The sequence below is a fragment of the Scyliorhinus torazame genome, chromosome 4 (genome assembly GCF_047496885.1).
Source record: "Scyliorhinus torazame isolate Kashiwa2021f chromosome 4, sScyTor2.1, whole genome shotgun sequence".
Classification (NCBI taxonomy): domain Eukaryota; kingdom Metazoa; phylum Chordata; class Chondrichthyes; order Carcharhiniformes; family Scyliorhinidae; genus Scyliorhinus; species Scyliorhinus torazame.
This window is the reverse complement of record NC_092710.1, coordinates 100,843,478-100,866,143: the sequence shown is the minus strand read 5'-3', so window position 1 is coordinate 100,866,143 and position 22,666 is coordinate 100,843,478. Positions and strand designations below refer to the sequence as shown.

General features: G+C 46.8%; 2 protein-coding genes across 2 annotated transcripts in view; both read right to left on the bottom strand.

Annotated features, from left to right (window-relative positions):
* Positions 1-17,406, bottom strand: part of LOC140411420 (uncharacterized) — a 104,532-nt gene extending 87,126 nt beyond the window's left edge. The window contains exons 1-7 of the mRNA XM_072500527.1: positions 17,332-17,406; positions 16,881-16,922; positions 13,751-13,867; positions 11,550-11,603; positions 3,188-3,241; positions 2,354-2,407; positions 1,828-1,881 (exon numbers count right to left, since the gene is read on the bottom strand). Of these exons, the coding sequence (XP_072356628.1) occupies positions 1,828-1,881; positions 2,354-2,407; positions 3,188-3,241; positions 11,550-11,603; positions 13,751-13,867; positions 16,881-16,922; positions 17,332-17,406 (450 nt within the window). The remainder of the gene's footprint in view (positions 1-1,827; positions 1,882-2,353; positions 2,408-3,187; positions 3,242-11,549; positions 11,604-13,750; positions 13,868-16,880; positions 16,923-17,331) is intronic.
* A 2,875-nt stretch (positions 17,407-20,281) lies between these two features.
* Positions 20,282-22,666, bottom strand: part of LOC140411419 (uncharacterized) — a 373,458-nt gene continuing 371,073 nt past the window's right edge. Inside the window, exons 33-35 of the mRNA XM_072500526.1 lie at positions 20,550-20,594; positions 20,410-20,463; positions 20,282-20,287 (exon numbers count right to left, since the gene is read on the bottom strand). Of these exons, the coding sequence (XP_072356627.1) occupies positions 20,282-20,287; positions 20,410-20,463; positions 20,550-20,594 (105 nt within the window). The remainder of the gene's footprint in view (positions 20,288-20,409; positions 20,464-20,549; positions 20,595-22,666) is intronic.

The following is a 22,666-nucleotide window of genomic DNA, read 5'->3' as shown; positions in this document are numbered from 1 at the left end:
CTCAGTGAAATGCTGAAACCACTTCACAGTGCTTGTAGCACCATATGGGTACACTTTAATACTGATGGGAAGCAGTTTTAGCGTCACATTGGAGCAAGGCAGTGGGATATCTCAGGATATCTCTGGAGTTATGTAGCACTTTTATGCAGGAGCCCTATAACCTTTTCAATGTTAGGGAAAACTGCATTCGACCTGCTCTCTGAAAATGTTAAGCTTCATGTAGCTTCACATGCATTCAAGCCAAATACATATTCCTGGTTGATCTCAGGCCAACCTGTTGTTCAGCCAGCAGTATAATTTGGGCTTGCCAAGTGAGCATCACATTTTAGGGTAAAATTCCTAAAATACCAGTCTGAGACCAGGTGCAGCAGAATAATTGCAGCTTTTGGATCTAAGAGTAAGCGGATAGCATGACCAGGTGGGCAGCTCAGCGGAACCGGAGGACATGGCTTGTGTTTGAAGGGGTGAAATTTGACACCATTCTGCCAAAACATTATTTCAGTGAAGAAGTGATCAAAGGTGGAACCAGGAGGGGTTGACTCCGTCAACTACAAATTGGTTGGATTTCTTTCTGAGGGTAATTTTAGAAATACAGTCCATGAATGATTTGAGACATGATATCGTAGGGATAGGATACTTGGAGACCAGTTGAGTTTGGACATGTGTTTCCTAAAGTTTCCCAGTGCTGGTGGATTTCCTCGTCTCATGGCTGGGTCAATTGCAGGCTGGTTTATAGAGACCACTCACCGTGATTCATCGACAATTCTCCTCTTATTGTGATTAACAGAATAGCAGAAGCAAAACTAGAATGGCCTTGATCATTTCTCATCAGAGATTCTGATGTGCCCTTGTGAACTGATCTCAGTAGGGTATTGGAGTCAGTTACGCCACAAGCAGGAGCACGTTCAGCCCATTGAGTCTATGCTGGCCCCTGCTGAACAATCCAGTCAGTCCCACTCCCTTGCAGCGGCAGTGTGAAGAAGAATGTTTTTATCCACCCCTGTAGCCTTGCAAGTTTATTTTCTTCAAGCGCCCATCCAATTTCCTTCTGAAATCATTGATTACTGCTTCCTCTACCCTCGTGGGTCACAGGTTCTGGGATTTCTACTCACTACGTAAATACCTCACATTTCCCCTGCATCTCTTACCCCAAATATTAAATTTGTGACTTCCTAGTCCTTCTCTCATCAGCTAACGGGAAGAGTTTTTCCTTGTGTCTATCTTATCTAAGTCTGTCATAATCTTGCACATTGATATCAAATCTCTCCTCAATCTCCTTTGGTCCAAGGAGAAAGACCCCAGCCTTTCCACCCTAATATTGTATCTAAAACCCTCCATCCCTGGAACGATTCTGATAAATCTTCTCTATTTGGCACTATGAGGTAGAAATATTTGACCTTTGCTCAGGAAGCCAGGGTGGTTGAGAAAATGATCAACAAAAGTTAAAACAGTACATGAGCTAAATACACTTTTGAATTTGAGTAAATGAAAACATGGTTTTAGCACAGGGCTCTTTCATCTTAAGGCATGCAGCATTCGACTCTTATGAAGCTAGGAAAATTCTTTGGTCTGTAGAAGCAAGATTCCAAATGTGGTGGTAAGGGCTGGAGCGGTGAAGGAGATTTTTGTGGCATTCTCCGTGAATTTAACTGGAGGAATTCGACCCATTTCACAGTTAACTGCAACAATCATTGGAGAAAATCATCTCGGCATCGTCCATAACAACACGCCACTCTGAAACTGGTTGCACTCATTAGGCAGTTTTAGCAATCTCGAATGGGGTAAATTTGGGATTTTGCTAACAGAGCAGCATTTATTTCCCTCTACCTTTTCTCCTTTAAGTCCTATTGGCCCTGTGTGTCCTGGTCTTCCTTTTGAACCCTGTTAAGAAAAACAAACAAAAAACAAAAATTTCAAATAGTCCCTCGGTAGAACAGAACTTGAGTATTGTTGAGGAAAAGAGACATCTGTCGAAGCTTTTTGTCCTACATTCATCAGTACAGATGCAAGAACACCAGATTCCAAAGGGAACAACAATTTATACTGCATGAGAAAAGGGTGCTGACTGGTTGGCAAGTGGACTCTGGTTGGTTCAGGCATTGCCATGGGGATTGCACCAGAGGACGGTTGCTCCCCCAAAGCTTTTGTTGCATCTGGAATCATTTAGGAAACATTTTAATGCACCATTTCAAATGGTGATCACTGCCCCCATCACACTGCACAGATATGTATTCCTTGTCTCTCAGCAAGGAGGGAGGCAAGGACTAAGAAACCATTGCAGTCAGCAAGGGAGGCAACAGAATGAAGTTAAAAAAAAACAGTTCCACAAATATAGAGCCAGATTGTTACGTACCACAGATCCTGAAGCTCCTGGAGGTCCTGGAAGCCCCGGTACGCCAGGTTGTGCCTGAGAATCAGAAACAAAAACACATTCTAATTTAAAACATAAAGAATAATCTTCTAATGATAACAATTCTTTTTAATCCAGACGGCTTCTTAGATTCTTAAAAAAAATCAGAAGGGCCTAGTTTTTCATGACGGGAAGCTCCAGAGACAATCCGAAATAGAGCTGCAGCGATTTGTGAAGGTGAATGGAACTGTTTAAAAATGCAAACGACTTGCGGTGTAAATGAGGACTCTGTGGCATGTCCAAGCTGTTAGAGGTTTGAAACTAGCACGAGTTGGGATAAATTGATCATCTTCTTCAAATGTTATTGAATATTTTTAAAGTTGCACTGATTTTTGCGATCAAACTAGGGTGGGGATCACCTGAACAAAAATATTACCCATGTCATGTTCTTTCTTCCTCTTTTTAAGTGTGAAGCCCAAATTGATGGCTGGCAATAAACAATCTCTCAAAGAAACATAATTAAAGAAAGATCCTCATCGTAATTTTGTTACAAGGTGTACAAAGAAAGCTCTACCTTGCAAGAATGAGAAAGTACCTCCAGTGCGTTTCTGTAATGCTAGACATGCTGTTATTTCTCATTACCCTGTAGCAGCTCCTTTCAACACTACTCATTATAAATAGGTGGAGGGTTCGTTCTTAGTTTTTGCAGTTTATTTAAGCACTGAAGTGTGCCAGCCAAATGATATAATTCGATTCACACCAAGGATCTGGGTGTAGCAACTGCCAATACATCACGTGCAACATTTGCGCAATCTTACGGTTACTATACACACTCACCTTGTCTCCTTTCTCTCCACCAAGCCCAGGGAATCCACGTTCACCTTTGTTTCCCTTTGAAAACATAAATTGTCAACTCAGTGACATGTTGGTTTCAAAAACAGATCTGTGCCAACAACTGTCCTGCGAATGAAACGCGTATTGTGAATTGTCAAATGGTATGTCAGTCAGATTTAGTCGTTTACTAAAATGGAAAAGTCAATTTACTCGGGGACATAAGTTTAAGGTGTGAGGGGGAAAGTTTAGAGAGGTGTGAGGCAAGTGTTTTAGTGGTGAGTGACTAGAACTCATTGACGGGGGAGGTGGTGGAAGCAGATACGATAGCGACGTTTAAGGGGCATCTTGACGAACATATGAATAGGATGGGAATAGAGGGATACGGACCCCGGAAATGCAGAAGGTTTTAGGTTAGACAGGCATCATGATCAGTCCAGGCTTGGAGGGACAAAGGGCCTGTTCCTGTGCTGTACTGTTCTTTGTTCTTTGATATATTGAGTCCCTCCTGTGGGTGCGACTGGGTTCTGAAACCCCTGCACTAATTTTAAAGCTGGGTCAATTTTCAAAGTGTGAGTTTTGGTGCTGATTTAAAAGCACACCGTCTGCAGCCAAATAACAGGCCAGGAGTACAGAACACCCGGGATTTATTGGACTGTCACAAGTGGATTCCTCACTTGATTCTCAGAGCTGCGGAGGAAACCTCCCATTTCTGGAACACAATCTCTAGCAGTTGAGCCACAGGCTTGTATAATGTCACAACACTCATCTTTAACCAAATTAATTTTGCTTTCTGAAATGAAAACAAATTACTGTGGATGCTGGATTCTGAAACAAAAACAGAAATGCTGGGAAATCTCAGCAGGTCTGACAGCATCTGTGAAGAGAGACAGGAGCTAACATTTCGAGTCTGAATAACTCTTCGTCAGAGCTGGTCAAAAGTCAAAGCTAACTTTACTTTCTGTCATCTAAATGTTTCTCAGTATGCTCCTCTGAAACATCTTGGGATGTTTTAATGCATTAAGGCAAGAGAGATTGTTACTTGACATTCAATAGTATTATCCTGGCTGAATCCCCCACCATGAACATCATGGCCGTTACCATTGACCAGGAACTGAACTGGACTATCCCATATAAATATTGCAACAATAAGAGAAGGTCAGATGTCAGGAATTCTGCAGGGGTTAACTCACTTCCTGACTCCACAATGTCTGCCCACCATTTACAAGGCATAAGTTAGGAGTGTGATGGAATACCAGATTACCCACTTGTCTGGATAAGTGCAGCTCCAACAATACCCGCTCATTCTAGTGAAATTAAATGAAAATGAAAATGAAATGAAAATCGCTTATTGCCACAAGTAGGCTTAAAAAAAAATGAAGTTACTGTGAAAAGCCCCTAGTCGCCACATTCCGGCGCCTGTTCAGGGAGGCTGGTACGGGAAGCAGCCAGCTCGGAGCACAGAGCTCACAGCCTGCAACACAGACAGTCACCATGTGCTGAGTGCATCACCTGGTTAGGACTAGGCAAGGGGCAACAGTTAAAGCTGGTATTGCATTTACCCACAGTTCAAGTATGTTAATATAGTTAACCTTATAATAAAATAGAGTTGCACCACTTCCAGTGTTGGTGACCTGTTTGTGATCCAGAACACCCAACACATCAGTTCCATTGTGGGATTGTCCTTGGAAACAAATGACTTTTGTAGTTTGTGTGGATGGTTACCTTGTATTTTGTCATTGGCAGGGCACGAGGTTTCTGGTTTACGTCAATTCCCATCACTCCATTCCATGTTTTATAGAACACAGTCTACTTTTCTCCCTCCTTTGCCTTCTCCCTATCTCTTCCCCCACCCCCTCATCCCCCACCCAATTCATCATTCCCAAACAAAACCAAATAAAATGCCAGATAACCAAAAGGGCAGCATTGTATTCATAGATGCTTTAATCATGGAATCCCTACAGTGCAGAAGGAGGCCATTTGGCCCATCGCATCTGCACCGATCCTCTGAAAGAGTACTCTACCTGCACCCAACCCCGCCCTATTCCCATAGCTCTGCACACTGATCATGGCCAATCCACCTAACCTGCACATCTTTGGACTTTGGGAGGAAACCGGACCACCCACGCAGACACGGGGAGAATGTGCAAACTCCACACAGACGGTCACCCGAGGCCGGAATTGAACTGGATCCCTGGAGCTTTGAGGCAACAGTGCTCACCACTGTGCCACTATGCCGCTGAACTGCTGCAGTTTGTGGTCGGTCCTTCAGAGCCTCGAGCTTCTGAGGTCTCTAACTATGAGCACCTCAAGGATTCCCACGTGAGCAACAAGAGCTCTGCTACTGCCATGGGGGCAATACCCCGTAAGATAGATGGTGTCAATAAACATTTTAACAAGCTCACTGTTGGATCACCTTTGTGGCAAAACAATTTGCTTTGATGTTGTGTTCGGAATTAAATTCAACACCTTCATTACAGTTGGAACTCTGGTCTCTTGATACTTCTCAATCCAGCTTTTGAGTTTACATTGTCAGGAAACCGTTAAGATAGAGGTTGCAGAATATGTCAATATTTCTCAGTTCTGTGTCGAGGGAATGGTGTGGACTGTGAATGTTGAAGGACCTATTCTGACTTGCCAAGGGCTTTGAGGAGATCACTGGACACGGTGTTCTATCATCTGCTAACTGACCTGTCTAGCTTTGACCCATCTCTTTGTGACCCCACGCCTTTTTCATCAGACGATACCTCTTCTTAGGTTATTCCTCCTCCAACACTAACCAGTTCTACATTGGCAGAATGCAGTAGACGATAATGACGTGGACACTTAGTATAGTTCATATTTAATGGAACCCTCAGGGTGATAAAGGCACCTGAATATTGTCCTTGATAGCTCTATGATGTTGCTGATGGTCCTCACTGTATCTGGGTTGCTTGTGGATGGTGGGATTGTCGATTGGTGTCATCAGACAGCTGTCCCCTAACAGACATCCTCTGATATTCCGTGATAGATGGGGAAGTGAGGGATTGTTGCAGAATGGAAGTGTCAAGGAAGCCAAAAGTGATCCTGTATTCTCCTACGGATGTGATCATGTCCAGCTGAACTTTGATGGAATGGAAGCACTTCCGGGCCACAGAATTTGGGTAATTTCATTGTGTCATAATCACTACAGGAGTGTGATCGATTACGCCTTTGACATTAGGGAAACTGGACACTGCAGCTAATCTCATAGTTCCCTTAATCTGATCACGAATAGCCATAATGATGAGAGTGTGTTGGTTTGCACTGGAAAAGAGTGCATTTTTGACTTGCTTTATACAGCTGCGCAAAGCAGACAGGGAAATGGGGGAAATAGTCCCCAATACCAGCATGCAAGAAACCTGTGAGAAAAAGGCTTAAGAGCAGTGGTGACTGTGGTGAATGTATTCACCATAATGCATGACACTGTAACCATTGTATCCACCTAATGTAACCTTTTACCTGGAAGTGGTGATACGAGCTGCTTCCAGGTACTGTACTGTAACCCCGGTGGGCTCCGCCTCTGGCTCCGCCCTCACAGGGGCCATATATAACCTGGCCACCTGTGGGTGGCGCTCATCTGCACAAACGACTCTGGCTAGGCAAGTTCACGACTAATAAAGCCTTATGTTCACTTGCTCTCTCGGCCTCTTGGTGAATTGAAGGTATATCAATTTATTAGTCGTCGACAGCACCATGGAAGCCGCTCTAAAGCCAGACAGGCTCGAACTCGCGCCCGCGCGTCCAAAGCCAAGGAAATATTTGAACATTGACTTCGATGCTTCGAGGCCTACATGGATTCCTCCACAACAGCTCCCTCGGAGACCCTCAAACTGCGACTCCTCCACGCTCGGGTGAGCCATCGCATCTCGGTAATGATTGAGAAAGCGATCACGTACGAGGAGGCGATCGCAACCCTCAAGGCGCACTTCGTGAATCCCGTAAACGAGGTGTTCACTAGACACCTCCTCGCTACTTGCCGGAGAATCGCTGGACGAGTATCTGGAAACCCTGACTCTACTTGTGAGGAATTGCAGCTACCGAGATGTGACGGCGGAGGAGCATATGAACTCACAGATCCGGGACACCTATGTGGCGGGGGTCCGCTCGAACTATATCAGGCAGCGTCTGCTGGAAAACGGGACCTCCGACCTGCGGGACACGGTAAAGCTAGCTACCTCGCTAGAGGTGGCCTACCAGAACCTTGTTCCCCTCGGGCCCGATGAACTCCTCGTGGACACTATCGTCGCGGCCCCCGTTGGACCCGACTATGTCGCAGGCCTGCGCCGTGCGTCTGCCAGCCCAGCCCAGAGAACCGCAATGCTACTTCTGCGGCCAGGGCCAACACCCCCGGCAGCGTTGCCCAGCCTGCTCAGCGACGGCAGAGACTGCGGGAAAAAGGGACACTATGTGAGAGTCTGTCTGGGTCGACCTAAGGCCCAGAAATCGAAAACGCACCAGGCCCGACCTATGGACCCGTAGCCCCACAGACCCCACAATGTGGCTGTGTGCCTGCCTGGAACGTCTATTCCAGATGCGTCATTGGCATTGTGCGAATCGTGGGGGTTGCCATCTTGGCCGGCGGCCCCAACACTGACCGACACGTGCGACTCAGGGGCCGCCATCTTGGCCGCCGGCCCCGGCACCGACCGACATGTGCGACACATGGGGGCCGCCATCTTGTGACCCCACTGACCACGCAGGCTACCCGCAGCTGGGCACGGTGGCCCTCGACCAGTTGCAGCCAAAACCGCTAAAGAACTCCATGATGGTCATCCGGGTCAACGGGCACGAGGCCCCCTGCCTCTTCGACTCCGGGAGCACGGAGAGCTTTGTCCACCCCGACACAGTAAGGCGTTGCTCCCTCCACACCTACCCCGCCTCACAAACAATCTCCCTTGCTTCCGGGTCCCATTCGGTCCAGATCCGGGGGTACTGTATCGCCAATCTCGCGATGCATGGCGCGGAGTATACCCGCTTTAAGCTCTACATCCTCCCCCACCTCTGCGCTCCCCTACTGCTCGGACTGGATTTTCAGTGTAATCACCGAAGCCTGACCCTACAGTTCGGCGGACCCTTGCCCCACCTCACAGTAGGCAGCCTTGCGACCCTCAAGGTCTCCCCCCCATCACTCTTTGCGAATCTCACTCCTGACTGTAAGCCCATTGGCCCAGGATCAGGCGGTACAGCTCGCTAGACATGGTATTCATCAAGTCGGAGGTCCAACGACTGTTGAGTGAAGGGATCATAGAGGCCAGCAACAGCCCCTGGAGAGCGCAAGTGGTGGTCGTCCGGACCGGGGAAAAGAACCGGATGGTTGTGAACTACAGCCAGACAATTAGCCGGTTCAGGCAACTGGATGCGTACCCCCCTCCCCCGCATAGCGAAGATGGTCAACCAGATCGCGCAGTACCATGTGTTCTCCACGGTCAATCTGAAGTCGGCCTACCACCAGCTCCCAAGCAGCCGGCCGACTCTTCCACTTCCTCAGAGTTCCCTTCGGCGTCACTAATGGGGTCTCGGTCTTTCAGAGAATGATGGACCGAATGGTTGACCAGTACGGTTTGCGAGCGACATACCCATACCTGGACAACATGATCATCTGCGGCCATGATCAGCAGGACCATGACGTCAACCTTCAGAGGTTTCCCAATCCCTCAATCTTACATACAACAAAGAAAAGTGTGTCTTCCGTACAACCCGATTGGTCATCCTGAAAAAAAAAATGAAATGAAATCCTCGGCTACATCGTGGAGAACGGAGTCCTAGGGCCCGACCCCGACCGTATGCGCCCCCTCACAGATCTCCCCCCTTTAAGTCCCTCAAACGATGCCTGGGGCTGTTCTCCTACTACGCCCAGTGGATCCCCAACTACACGGACAAAGCCCGCCCACTTATTCAAACCACCAGTTTCCCCCTGACGGACGAAGCCCGCTCGGCCTTCAGCCGCATCAAAGCCGACATCACCAGGGCCGCAATGAACGCGGTGGACGAGTACGTCCCCTTCCAGGTAGAGAGCGGTGCGTCAGATGTCGCACTGACCGCCACCCTCAACCGTAGCATTCTTCTCTAGGACCCTCCACGCTTCTGAAATCCGACACTCATCGGTTGAGAAGGAAGCACCAGCCATAGTGGAAGCTGTGTGGCACTGGAGGCACTACCTAGCCGGTAGGAGGCTCACCCTAGTCACCGACCAGCGGCTTCATGTTCGACAACGCACAACGGCGCAAAATAAAAAATGACAAAATCCTGAGGTGGAGGATCGAACTATCAAGAATCTTCCTGGGAAGCTCAACGAGCCCCAAAATGCCCTGTCCCGCGGCATATGCGCCAGCGCGCAAGATGACCGACTTTAGGCTATCCACAATGACCTCTGTCATCCAGGGGTCACCCAGCTTACCCACGTCATTAAGGCCCGCAATCTGCCCTTTTCCACCGAGGAGGTCAAGGCAATGACCAGGGTCTGCCAGATGACCGGCCAGACAAGGCCCACCTGGTAAAGGCCTCCCAGCTATTTGAACGCCTAAGTATCGATTTCAAAGAGCCCCTCCCCTCCACCAACCGTAATATATATTTTCTCAGGGAAACGGGCAGGTGGAGAGGGAGAATGTGATGGTATGGAAGGCCATCCTTCTGACCCTCAGGTCCAGAAGTCTCCCAATCCCCCGCTGGCAGGAGGTCCTCCCCGACACCCTCCACTCCATCAGATCACTCCTCTGCACAGCCACGAACGAGACCCCTCACAATCGTTTGACTATCTTCCCCAGGAAGTCCACCTCTGGGGTCGCGCTTCCACCTTGGCTGTCAACTCCGGGACCTGTCCTTCTCTGGAGGCACATGGGGAGCCATAGGACTGACCCGCTGGTCGAGAGGGTCCAGCTGCTCCATGCCAACCCCCAGTACGCGTACATCACACACCAGAGGACTGACGGCAAGATACGAGACCTGGCACCCCTGCCAACGCACCCCCCCCCGCTATGCGCCCCCATCCCCAGCGCCCCGTACGCTCCCCTGGGTCTCCTGTACTGTCCTGCGCTGACACTGCCGCCACCCACCACCCCCTGCCTACCCCCACACCCCAACCGTCTCCGACTCGCCGGACTGAGGCTCCAGCTCCAGACACAACGCCCCTGGAGTCACCACCTGCAACAACCGTGCCCGCTGCACCACCAGAGCTGAGGAGGTCGAAGAGAACGATCCAGCCTCCAGAGAGACTGAATATGTAATGACCCCACGTCACCCTCACTGAACTTGATTTTTTAACAGGGGGTAAATGTGATGAATGTATTCACCATAATGCATGACACTGTCATCATTGTATCCACCGAATGTAACCTTTGACCTGGAAGTGGTGATACGAGCTGCTTCCAAGTACTGTACTGTAACCCCAGTGGGCTCCGCCCTCACCGGCGCCATATATAACCTGGCCACCTGCAGGTGGCGCTCATCTGCACAGCCGACTCTGGCTAGGCAAGTTCACGACTAATAAAGCCTTATGTTCACTTGCTCTCTCGGCCTCTTGGTGAATTGAAGGTATATCAGTGACTTTGATGACCAATGACATGAACTGATCAATGGTCCAGCAAATCCTGCTGTAATACAGTGCTGAGCCGCACACCAGCCTTCTTAGTGAGGTACAGCCTCCTCCTTGCTCTGTTCCTTGGAAATATTCCAGGATGATCTGGCTGATAGATCCTGTGAGCTAGATAAGGCCCCTCTTGTCTTCGACTTGGTGTTAATTTTACATTAATATATTTATGTGTACTCAGGAAGAAGGCATTAACTCGGGATTCAACCCCTGAAAGAAATACACTTCAAGCTTAGGACGGGTTTGGAATGGTACTGTTCAAAATAGCACACAGATCCTCATGGACCTCAAGCAGGCAGGTTCCGTAAATGCAGTTTCTGGCCATGCCAGTCAGTTTGTGAAACTAATACAATGTCGGTTCACTCAGGGGTTTACCACTGGGGGTGGCTTCTAGCCTCACTTAAAGTTGTGTCAGGGCCCAGATTCTCCATTTGAGATTCAGGGAACCCACAGTGAGTTTGCCCCTTCTTAAACCTCTCAGACTCTCTCATCTGTTGACCTGTTTAAACCCCAGCCCTTTTTATCGAGCTCTTGATCATCTGTTCCAATATCTCCTTATGTGGTTTGGTGTCACATTTTGTTTCATAACTCTGCTTTGAGGAGCACTGGGAAGTTTTTCTGGGTTAAAGACACTGTGAAAATGTAAATGACTGTAAAACTGTTTTATCAGTCCATTACTTTATTTTCTGCATTGTCTGTTTTGTCTCTTTTTCTGTAAGAAAGACGTGGAACATCACATTAAGAGGAGAATATCATACCCACCTTCAGCCCATCTAACCCAGGTATTCCAGGCGGCCCCCTTGGTCCTGGGTCACCCTGTGAGAAGACAATTTGAAAGTTTCCATAAATGAGAAAATGGTGTTGAGTTTTATTGTTTTAATTCATGAGCATTGAGAATTTGCAGCAATAGACCTCTCACTGACCCATATTTCCATTTGGGAGGGAGCGATTGGCACCCTTGTCACCCTCAGTGCTTCTTCCAAGTGGTGTTCAACATGGATGAGCACTGATTCATCAGCTGAGGGTGGACTTTACATGGTAATCAGCAGGAGGTTTCCTTGCCCATGTTTGACCTGAAGCCATGAGACTTCATGGGGTCCAGAGTCGATGTTGAGGGTTCCCAGGGCAACCTTCCGTATACCACTGTGCCACCATGGTGGTAGTGCCACAAAACACAATGCCAGTGAGACAGAACATAGCCAGGCATGGTGATGCAATGTCTGGGACATTGTCTGTAAGGCTGCTCCTTGACTAGTTTGTGAGACAGCTCTCCCAATTTTGGAATGAACCTCCAAATGTTGGTAAGAAGGAGTTTGCAGGGTGGACAGGGCTGGGCTTTCCATTGTTGTTTCTGGTGGCCCGTCCGGTTTCATTCCTTTGTGTTTTCTTTGTAGCGGATGAGCGGCTTGCTAGGCCACTTCAGAGGCCATTTAAGATTCAATCACATTGCTGTGGGTCTGGAGTCACATGGCATCTTCTTAACCTCTCTCTCTTGTCCTCTCCACACTCAGGTCTAGCAATAATTGCGAGGAGCACATGGATTCCTTTGCTACTAAAATCAGATCAGCTACCTCTCCCTTCAGCTAATCCACCGGGCCAAACACCCCCCGAAGACCTCCCTCTGCCCAAGCCCTGAACTCATATCTTTCTCTAGTCCCTCTCCTATCTCCTCTCAAGCCCTCGCCAAGCTCACCTTGTCCATGAGACCCACCTCCTGCTCTCTCGAACTTACTCCCATCAACCTAACTTCTCCTCCTGGTTAGCTGATGTTAATAATTCCTACTTCTTAGGTGTTGTCCCTCTCTCCTTCTTTTCTGCTGTCGTCACAGCACCTCTCCTCAAAAATAACTCACCCTTGGCCCCCGTCATCTTTGCAAACTACCATCCCATTTCCAATCGCTTTCTCCATTACAAATTCCTTGAATGTGTTGTTGCTTCCCAAATTCATTCCAATCCTTCTCAGAACCCCAGGTTTGAATCCGTCCAATCCAATCCGATTTTCATCCCTGTCACAGTACCGAAAGAGCTCGGATCAAACTTACAAATCACATCCTGTGTGACCGTGACAAAGGTCAATGTTCCCTCCCTATCCTTCCAGAACTGTCTTCAACCTTTGACACGGGCTGACCACACCATCCTCCTCCAACATCTCTTCACTGTTGTCAAAGTGGGTGGGACTGCTCTCACCTGGTTCCAGTCTTTTCTATATAATCTTAGCCAGTGCGGTGGCTTCTCTTCCTGCTCGCATACTGTTACCTCAGGTGCCCCCCAAGGATCTATCCTTGGACCCCTCCTTCCTCTCATCCATAAACAACTGAATTCCAAGTATTTGTTTCCAATGGTAGGAAGGTCAATAGCCAGAAGACAAAGATTTAAGGTAAAAGAACAAGACTGAAGATGAGGACACAGTTTTATTTGAACACAATGAGTTGTTGCAATCTGGAATGCAACAGTTGAATGGAATGCCTGAAAGTGGAGGTAAATTCAATAATAATTTTCAAAAGGGAATTGGACAAACATTGAACAGGAAAAACACAGATTATGGGGAATGATCAGGGGTGAAGGACGAGTTGGATAGCTTTCAAAAAGCTGGCACCGCTATGATGGAACAAATGGACTCCTGTGCTGTATCATTCTATGATTCCTCAGGTGAAACATTGCACTCCGTACTGCCTGAATTTCATGGAATTCCCAACGACTATTGGCCAAAACTCAAGTGAAAATTACCATAATATGGACCCATTTTCAGAGCTGTGGAGCCCTGGAGAAGCCTAGACAGCCTTGCTCAACTCTTATGGTTGTAGACAATTCATTCCAAATCCTTAGAAAAAGGTTTGGCTGATTTGCAAAAATGGGCAACTAATCCAACTTCTTCTTACTTACAGTACGTCAAGACTCGTGTTGTTCAGACACCACTTGCACCGACAACAATGGACCACACATTGGTCAGCTGATCTCTTTACCTGCCTGCCATCACGTCCATCAGTGCCAGGTATCCCGGGCACACCTCGATCTCCTTTCACTCCAGGTAACCCTGAGAAGCTTCCGTGATTGCCAGTCAGGCAGTTACTGCATGCATTCTGCAGATGGAACAAGCTCATTAAAAAGCCATAATGACGTAAGGTAAAGTTTCTTTAGTAACAATATGCACATGAATTAAATCGGGAGTAACCATGGCAAGAGGGAGAAAACCTTATAAAGCACTAGACTGGGTGACATGTGCAATTCAGTTTGTTTTTTTAGTAATTCATTACTTGTGATTCACTGAATTTCTTTACACCACATTGGTTTGTTGTGATGCGAGTTCTGTATAAATGTGTTTTCGTGTTTAATAGGGATCTTATTGACGGCTGAATTAACTTGGAAGTTGGCGATTTCTGCATCTAACATTTTAGCATTGGATGTTAGGGTTCTTGTGCCAACGTGAAGCAATGTCAGTAGCAAGTAGAGCTCAGGGCGTCAGGGTTCAGGTAATGTAGTCCCATCTGTAACCTATCTTCAGCTCTTTCAAGATCCGTACCAGGAATGGAATCTCACAATTCCAACCCCTTTCTGGTTTCACCGAGAGTATTGCATTTCTTTTCCTGCTCATTTTGCCCTCTCTTTTCTCACTGTCTTGTGAAAGTATGCCACGTGAACAGATAGCAACTGTTGATACTCTCCACATTTGGCTACTGCAATATTGATGTCCGGACTCTCACTTCAGATATTACTATATACTTTTCCGTCCAGTAATGACCTGGATCCTCCATTCTGCACCTCCTCGGTGAGGTGATTGAAATCAGGAACTCAAAAGATCACTTTGTCAATGCAGAGGTTATCAAAGCTTCAAATATTCATAAAACTTTGACACCATTTCAATTTACTGTGCTATACCTAGGGGCTGGTTGAGCACAGTGGGCTAAACAGCTGGCTTGTAATACAGAACAATGCCAGCAGCGCGGGTTCAATTCCGTACCGGCCTCCCCGAACAGGTGCCGGAATGTGGCGACTAGGGGCTTTTCACAGTAACTTAATTGAAGCCTACTTGTGACAATAAGCAATTATTATTATAATTATTATTATTGTCAAAAAAATGATTTCGTACAGTCCAGTTTTGTGTCAATGGGGCGGGTGTTCTGGTCCCACCCGCTGTGGGACAGGAAAGTCCTGCCCAAAGTCAACGGACCTTTTGCTTGGACGTCCAATGTCCCATTGCCTCCCCCCCCCACCCCCCACCCCCGTGATGATTCCTGTGGTGGTTGTGTGGCACGCAATATTGCAAACAAACAGAACCATGAACCGAGACAGAAAGACCTGCCAAATACTGGATTGATATCAGGAAAATTACCATGAAATGCTAGGGGCAGTTGTAAAAATCATGGCTCACAAATATTTAGGGAACCGTCACTGTGCTGTCTGCAATGCAATTAAATGCAATTTAATTCCTTAAATATGGAGACCAGAACTGCACACACTATTCCAGATGTGGTCTCAGCAATTACACGAGTCCCTGTGGGGGGGTCTCCCTATCACAGGAGTCCCTTTGGGGCTCTCCCTATTACAATGGATGTATTTGTTGCAGTAATATTATTAAAGAACCTAGGTTAATGTATCCAGACTGTGTGTCTGTTAAAGCTGTAATTAAGAAGTCGTGAAAAGTGAGGGACCCATGGTTTCTAACCATTTACATGTTTACATATAGAGGGCTAATTTAATATATTTATGATTGATCGAGATTCCCTGGAGAATAGATAATTTATGACGGGGTGTATTTAGCCCTAGCTAAGCACATCTTGTGACATCTTAGTGGGACACAAATGATGTAATTAATGTGAGGAGATAAACATGCCCACATGTCTGTCCTTGGCCTGCTACAATGTCCCAGTGAAGCTCAACGCAAACTGGAGGAACAACATCTCATCTTCCGGTTAGGCACACTGCGGCCTTCCGGTCTCAACATCGAATTCAACAACTTCAGATGATTAGCTCTACTCCACCTTGACCCATCTGTTTTCATCCCATTTTCATTTTAACTGGTTTTTTTTTACCATTTCTTTCTCTCTTGTCTTTCTTTATATATATTCACCCCCGCCCCCCCCCCCCCCCCCATCTTATCCACCTTTTGTTACCCTTTCTCTCCTTTGCTTCTCCCTTCCCCCACATCTACATCTGTCACAGTTTACCTTCTGATGTTAGTTTCTCTGCAGTTTGGCATTTCTCACCTTTTGTTCTCTCTGGGGACTGCCATTAGCACTCTTTCCCCTTGGTTTCTGTGGCCATTAGCACCTGGTTTCCCTGGGTTTCTGTGACATGTCTCATCTTTCATTATCACTGCACAGTATAAATATTTCCCACTTTCTCTGCCTTTCGCTTTGACAAAGGGTCATCTGGACTCGAAACGTTCGCACTTTTCTCTCCCTACAGATGCTGCCAGACCTGCTGAGATTTTCCAGCATTTTCTCTTTTGGTTAAACAAGTAATCTGTATGTTAACGTTTTTATATGTGGCATTTGAATTGTACTGGGTTGCATAATTGTAGCTAGTAGCAGGTATAGATATTAAGTTTAAGTTTTTCCTTGTGTTTAATAACTACTTAACTGACAATTGTAAAGCTATTTTCTTTAATGCTAAAGTGGTTCATTCTGTGCTTAAATTAAAGTTTGTTTTGACATAAAAGATAACTATTGGTCAGAGTCATCACTCCTGCAGTGAAGTATCCTTTCCTCACAGTTTTACAAATGAAAGAAAATTATTTTGGGCTCTTGTCCGGTATCCGAATAAATGGACCCGGGACATTAACAGATTGTAAATAGCTGAAGTTCCAGCACTGGTCCATGCAACACGCCACGATTCACTGCCTGTCAATAAAGTTCCATCTCGACAACAACTCTTTGCTTTCATTAACCATGTTCCCTCTACCCATGCTAAAATATTACCCTCAGCTCCATGAGCTCTTTTCTTGCCTGTTAACCTTTTGTGGGGACCTTATTGAATGCATTTTGGAAATCCAAGTGTACTACATTATTCAGTAACAGGTATTTGAAGAATTCCTCCCTCAGTCTGTGCTGTTCTTCAGCCACTTAGGTTAGAGTAACCGTATTGCTCGCTTACCTTTAACAAGGCACCGATGTCTCCCATTAGAGGCAGTGCAGTCTGAAACGAAGCAGAAACACATGGATGAGAAAAACCATCAGAAGGAAGGATTCTCCAGGGACATATCAATTGTCCAAACACCACAATTTGGATAATTGGACTGGTTGGAAATCTCACCATGGACTGTGAATGGAATGATTCATTTGGACAACTCTGCTATATTTCTGGGCAACAGTGAAGGAAATATACAATACTATGTTCCCCATGTGAAAGTCTGCACAACAGGAACACATTTTGAGAACACTGGCCGCTCGATAACAGTTTATATTAAAGGCTGTTGAGCAGTCATCCATTGAACGTGGGGCTGTCCGACATATTACCTTGTTGGCGGCCGGTTTCTAATAAAAGCCTAATTAAGACATAATTTGCAGACATTATATCCAAGTCTGTACAGCAAAGCAAACCTTACATTAGACGATATTGTCACTTCTCTACAGACAAGTATTAAATTATCCAGTTTAATTAAAGCCTTTGTGACAACCATGATAACGGTAATGTCTTCACTGTGCTCATCTACATTACAGCAATGGCTACACTTCCAAGGCTCATCATGGCCTGTTAAAATGCATTGGGATATCCAAAAGTCACGAAAACTGCTACATAAATCGCTATTCAGTCCAATAGTTGTGAAATCAAAACCTTACATAGGAGATGCTTCCTGTTCCACTAGGGTGGCACAGTAGTTAGCACTGCTGCCTCACAGCTCCAGGGACCCGGGTTCAATTCCAGGCTTGGGTGACTGTCTGTGTGTGTCTGTGTGGAATTTGCGCTTTCCCCCAGTGTCTGCGTGGTTTTCCTCCGGGTGCTCTGGTTTCCCCCCACAGTCTAAAGATATGCAGATTAGGTGAATTTGCCACGCTAAATTAGTATCCAATAGGTTAGGCCAGGTTACTGGTTTACGGGGATAGGGTGGAGGTGTGGGCTTAAGTAGGGTGCGCTTCCCAAGTACCAGTGCAGACTCGACGGGCCCAATGGCCTCCTTCTGCACTGTAGGGATTCTATAAAAGGTGATCATGAAACTTAGCAAATTGTTTGGAAAGTCCATCTTGTACATCTTCAAGTCAAAGACCCTTTGTTGTCTAATCTATGCCGGTTCTGCACTTGACATCATTTTTGGCCAAACAGCCCGGAAAAACCTCAAGAGGCTGCTGTGTGCAGAGATGGGCTGTTAGAGAGGCTCGACTTTGTAATGTGGGACTTTGCCCCAGTTAAAAAAAAAACAGAAAGGCCCTCCAGCCCTCACACTCCCTCATCCCCCACACACTTCCCAAACCTCAGCCATGACACCTCATCCGCCCCCACCAAGCCAAGATGGAAATTCTGTGGTGAGTAACTCACCTCCCGACTCCCCAAAGCATGTCCAGCACCTACAAGGCACAAGTCAGGATTGTAATGCAATACTCTCCACTTGCTTGGATGAGTGCAGCTCCAACAACACTCAAGAAGCTCGACACCGCACTGCTGCCTACGGCGCTGAGGACCCGGTTTCGATCCTGGCCCCGGGTCACTGTCCGTGTGGAGGTTGCACATTCTCCCTGTGTCTGCATGTGTTTCACCCCCACAACCCAAAAGATGTGCAGTTTAGCTGGATTGGCCACACTAAATTAGAAAAAAATAATTGGGTACTCTAAATTTTTTAACAAAGCTAGACACCATCCAGAGCAAAGCAGCCCAATGCACAGCAATGGCTGTGTGTACATATTCACTGCAGCAATTCAGTGTGGCTCCTTAAACAGCACCTTCCACACCTACGACCTCTACCACCTAGAAGGACAAAAGCAGCCGATGCAAGGGAACACCACTATCTGCAAGTTCCACTCCACGCCAGGCACCATTCGGACTTCGAACTATATTGCCATTCCTTCACTTGTCACTGGGTCAAAATCCGGGGACTCACTCCTAATAACATAGTGTATGTGCTACATAGCAGGGGCTGCAGTGGTTCAAGAAGGCAGCTCACCATCTGTGGTGAGCCACGTATGGCTACGTAATTCTGTTGTATATATGTTCTACTGTTCTATTAGTATTGTTACCTCCACTGTTGTATATACTTATTGTTATTGCTGTTCTGTTATTGGTTGTTGCTGTTGTACTGTTGGAATGTTATTATTGTTGCTGCTGTTGGCTCCGCCTGTGGCTCCGCCCAGCTGTGGAGGTATAAAGCCTGTTGACCTGGGCCAGCCCTGCAGTGTGGGAGGAGCTACAGGTCGGCACATATTTAGCTTATTAAAGCATCGGTTCACTGCTTCTCAGCGTCTCTTCTGAATTGATGTCTATCACCACCACCCTCTCAAAGAACAATTAGGGATGGACAATAAATGCAAGTCTAGGCAGCGACACCCACAAAAGAATTAAACAAATGATCCTGATCTGTCAAAGCAAGTGTAGCCTTTGACAGACTTCTAACATAAGTCTGGGTGAGTGAGGGGGTGTAATTCTGCTCATCAAACTGACAGTCTATAAAGCAACAGTCCTGCACAATTTGCTCTCTGAATGCGAGGCTTGGACTGTGTACCAGCATCATGCTAAGAATCTCAAGCACTCACTTGAGCTGCCTGCAGTAGCTTCTGGAGATCAGATAGCAAGACAAAATGCCAAACAGTGAGGTTTCACCCGAGCTGGCATGCCAAGCAACCACACCATACTGAGACAGTCACAACTGATCTGGGCTGGTCGTGAAGTCAGAATACCTGACACTCACATACTAAAGTGAATCTTCTATGGAGAGTTTGAGTCTTGGGGGTGCTCTCACAGTGGTCAAGGGAAGGGCTACAAGGACACTCAAAGGTCCACTTAGGAGATTTGATATTAAGTTTGAGTCCTGGGGGAAGCTCGCCCTGAATTGGGGCTGGTTTTGCACAGTCGGCTAAACAGCTGGCTTGTAATGCCGAACAAGGCCAGCAGCGCGGGTTCAATTCCCATATGAGCCTCCCCGACCAGGCACCGGAATGTGACGACTAGGGGCTTTTCACAGTAAGTTCATTGAAGACTACTTGTGACAATAAGCGATTATTATTGCTGCATCTGGAATAATTAACTTAAAATGGTGCGGCCTCGTTCATTAACAAACACATATTTGAGGCAGAGAGAAAATGCAAGGAAAGTAAATTGTGAGTCAGCAATTCGTCCAAAACGGAATTGCCTATGGAATCTTGTCCTATTTGCAGCAGAACCTTCCGGATGCCAAGCCTTGGCAGTTACCTACCTACCCACAACAACTCTACCAAACACCCCAGATAATGACCATGGTCATCTTCACCTCAAAAGGATAAAGGATGCAAATCCAGCCCTGCACTCAATCCCTTGGGACTCTCTGATGGGTGAGGTGAAGAAAAATTGCTCCGTGTGTCAGAGAATCTTTAAAACTACAGGAGAGTTGCAAAAGCTTTAAGCACTGAAAAGTCTGAGGGAGAAAAATGTTCTTTTGACTTTAAATGATTGAAGCTGGACATTGGCTGTGCAACTGTGATAAAAAAACTATACTTACAGGTTCTCCAGGTGGGCCAGGTGGGCCCGGTGTTCCATTGTTCCCAGGTATACCCTGCAATAAAATGGAGGATGGAATCAGAGGTAGAACCTGATCATAGTTCACCACAGTGAATAGTTTAACGGGTTAATGCTACTCACGTTCACACCCGGGTGTCCTAAGGACCCTGGCAAGCCTCTCGGACCCTGAATTGGGGAAAAAGGATAAAAGCAGTTGAATATTCTTCAGCACACTCATTGTATTGTTTCCTAAATAGTCTGACTTGTATTTGGCTAGAAAGCTATCTTTACACTTACATTTTGCGATAAATGACATAACTGGTTAGTCCTCTCTTTAAGATTGCTATGCCCCAATGGGATAGAGCTTAAAAACTGAAAACCAGGCTCCTGAAATTATAATTACTACTTTAGAAATAATGGGTGGGATTTTACATGTTGGGAGTAGCGGGTTCCGTGGTGACAGAGGCGACCCACCAATGGCTGGCTCGCAGCAGGAATCTCTGATCCCGCCATTGTCAATGGGGTTTCCCGTTGTATGGACCCCCTGTCGCCAGGAAGCCCACAGCGGGGGTTGACCATCAGCGGGACTGGAAGATCCCGCTGGCGGGAATGGCCGGGAAATTGCAGCCAATGAAGGCAGTTGTCTGGCATTGCTAGTTTGGAATTGGCATTAATCTATTTATTTTAAACAGGTTAACATTCAATGAGTAAAGCGGTGCAGGAGATTAATGTATTCAGAATTTACTAGCTGGTATCTCACGGTGTCTCTTTGAAGGCCGAGAGGAATTAAAAGTGTCACAGGAAACAAAACAAACAGGAAGCAATTCCTACTTGCAAGAGATGTAAAGGGAGCCTTTCCTGCTTGTGCCCAGAAACACTGGAGTTCCAGGGTGCAGCAGCTATCAGGACATTAACGGGGCTGAAGTGTCCCTCTGATGTTTCCTGCAACCTGTGGGCTGGTGCACCTGCTTCCAGACCCAGAAGAATCCCTCATGTGTTGTCCAGCTGAGGCGTTTGGGGGGGGGGGGGGGGTTGACTAGTACATGGATAAAGCTCCAATACCTATCCTTCTGCAGTTAAATTAGTGACAGAAACCGAGGCTGGTTTTGAGTGAACAATGCCTCTTGTTTGTCTTTAACTAATATGTAGGCATACACCACTGTTTGAAAATGTGAGCTGATGTGTGCCAGCTGTTTTGAGTTATTCGGAGCCTGTCTGGAAAATGGGTGCTGTGCAGCCTCGTTTCTCGGGCAAGAAGCAACAGGAGACTAGACTGACAGGAACATAGTTTTCAATGTTTTCAAGCTGGATGTTTGGGATCAAAGAATTAACCCTTACTGACTAACTGTGACTTTTTTAACAGTATACTTTAGGCTTCAAAACAGGATGGGGCAAATGGGTGAGGTCTGAAGAAAGAGTAGGGAAATTTAGGGGCTGCAGGGTGATGCAGCGGTTAGCACTGCTGCCTCGTGGCACAAGGAACCCGGTTCAATCCCGGCTCTGGATCACTGGAGTTTGCACATTCTCCCCGTGTCTGGGAGGGTCTCACCCCCACAACCCAAAGATGTACAGGGTAAAGGTGCTAAATTGTCCCTTGTTTGGAATAAATATAAAACATTAGGGAAATTTAAACTCTATGGCCTACAGGCTAGGTTAACAAAGAATCGTCAAGGCAAATGAAGTACTTCTCTTGTTATTTTATTCGGGATATATTTTCACTAAAATGATAAACATTAAATGGAATTAATGCTTGCCTATCATTGTAAGCATGATTGAAGTCATGCTGTCTCCCCGACTCATGCTGGACCTCGCAGCTGTCGGCCTTGTTCATGCCTGCAGGTGGTGGTGATGGAGCAAGAGAGCGCCCGTGTAGGGAAACTAGTCTGCTCTCTTAATGGGAGAAAGCTTTGTCCTTAAGGGCTCGTGGGCATGGAACCCGAGGCTAGCAGCTTGGTTAGAAGGAACAGGAACTGGAGAGGAAGCACCAGGGTTATCAGTGCCTGGAAAACCAACAAGGGGAACTGGAGCAGGCAACCAGCTGCTGGGGACCAAGGAGGACAGTGCTGACTACCCTTCACGCCGACTGAAAGCAAGGCATTCCCACTCTTTAACAAACAAGCCTGCAACACTGCTTATTCAAGAAGAGGAGTGGTATTTTCTGGCCTAGTTGCGGCCAGGATAATCCGGTCTCATCGAATGTCAATGGAGTTTTGGCTGGGCCACCGAATCTCCCGCAAGGACGCGGCAGGAAAATCCGG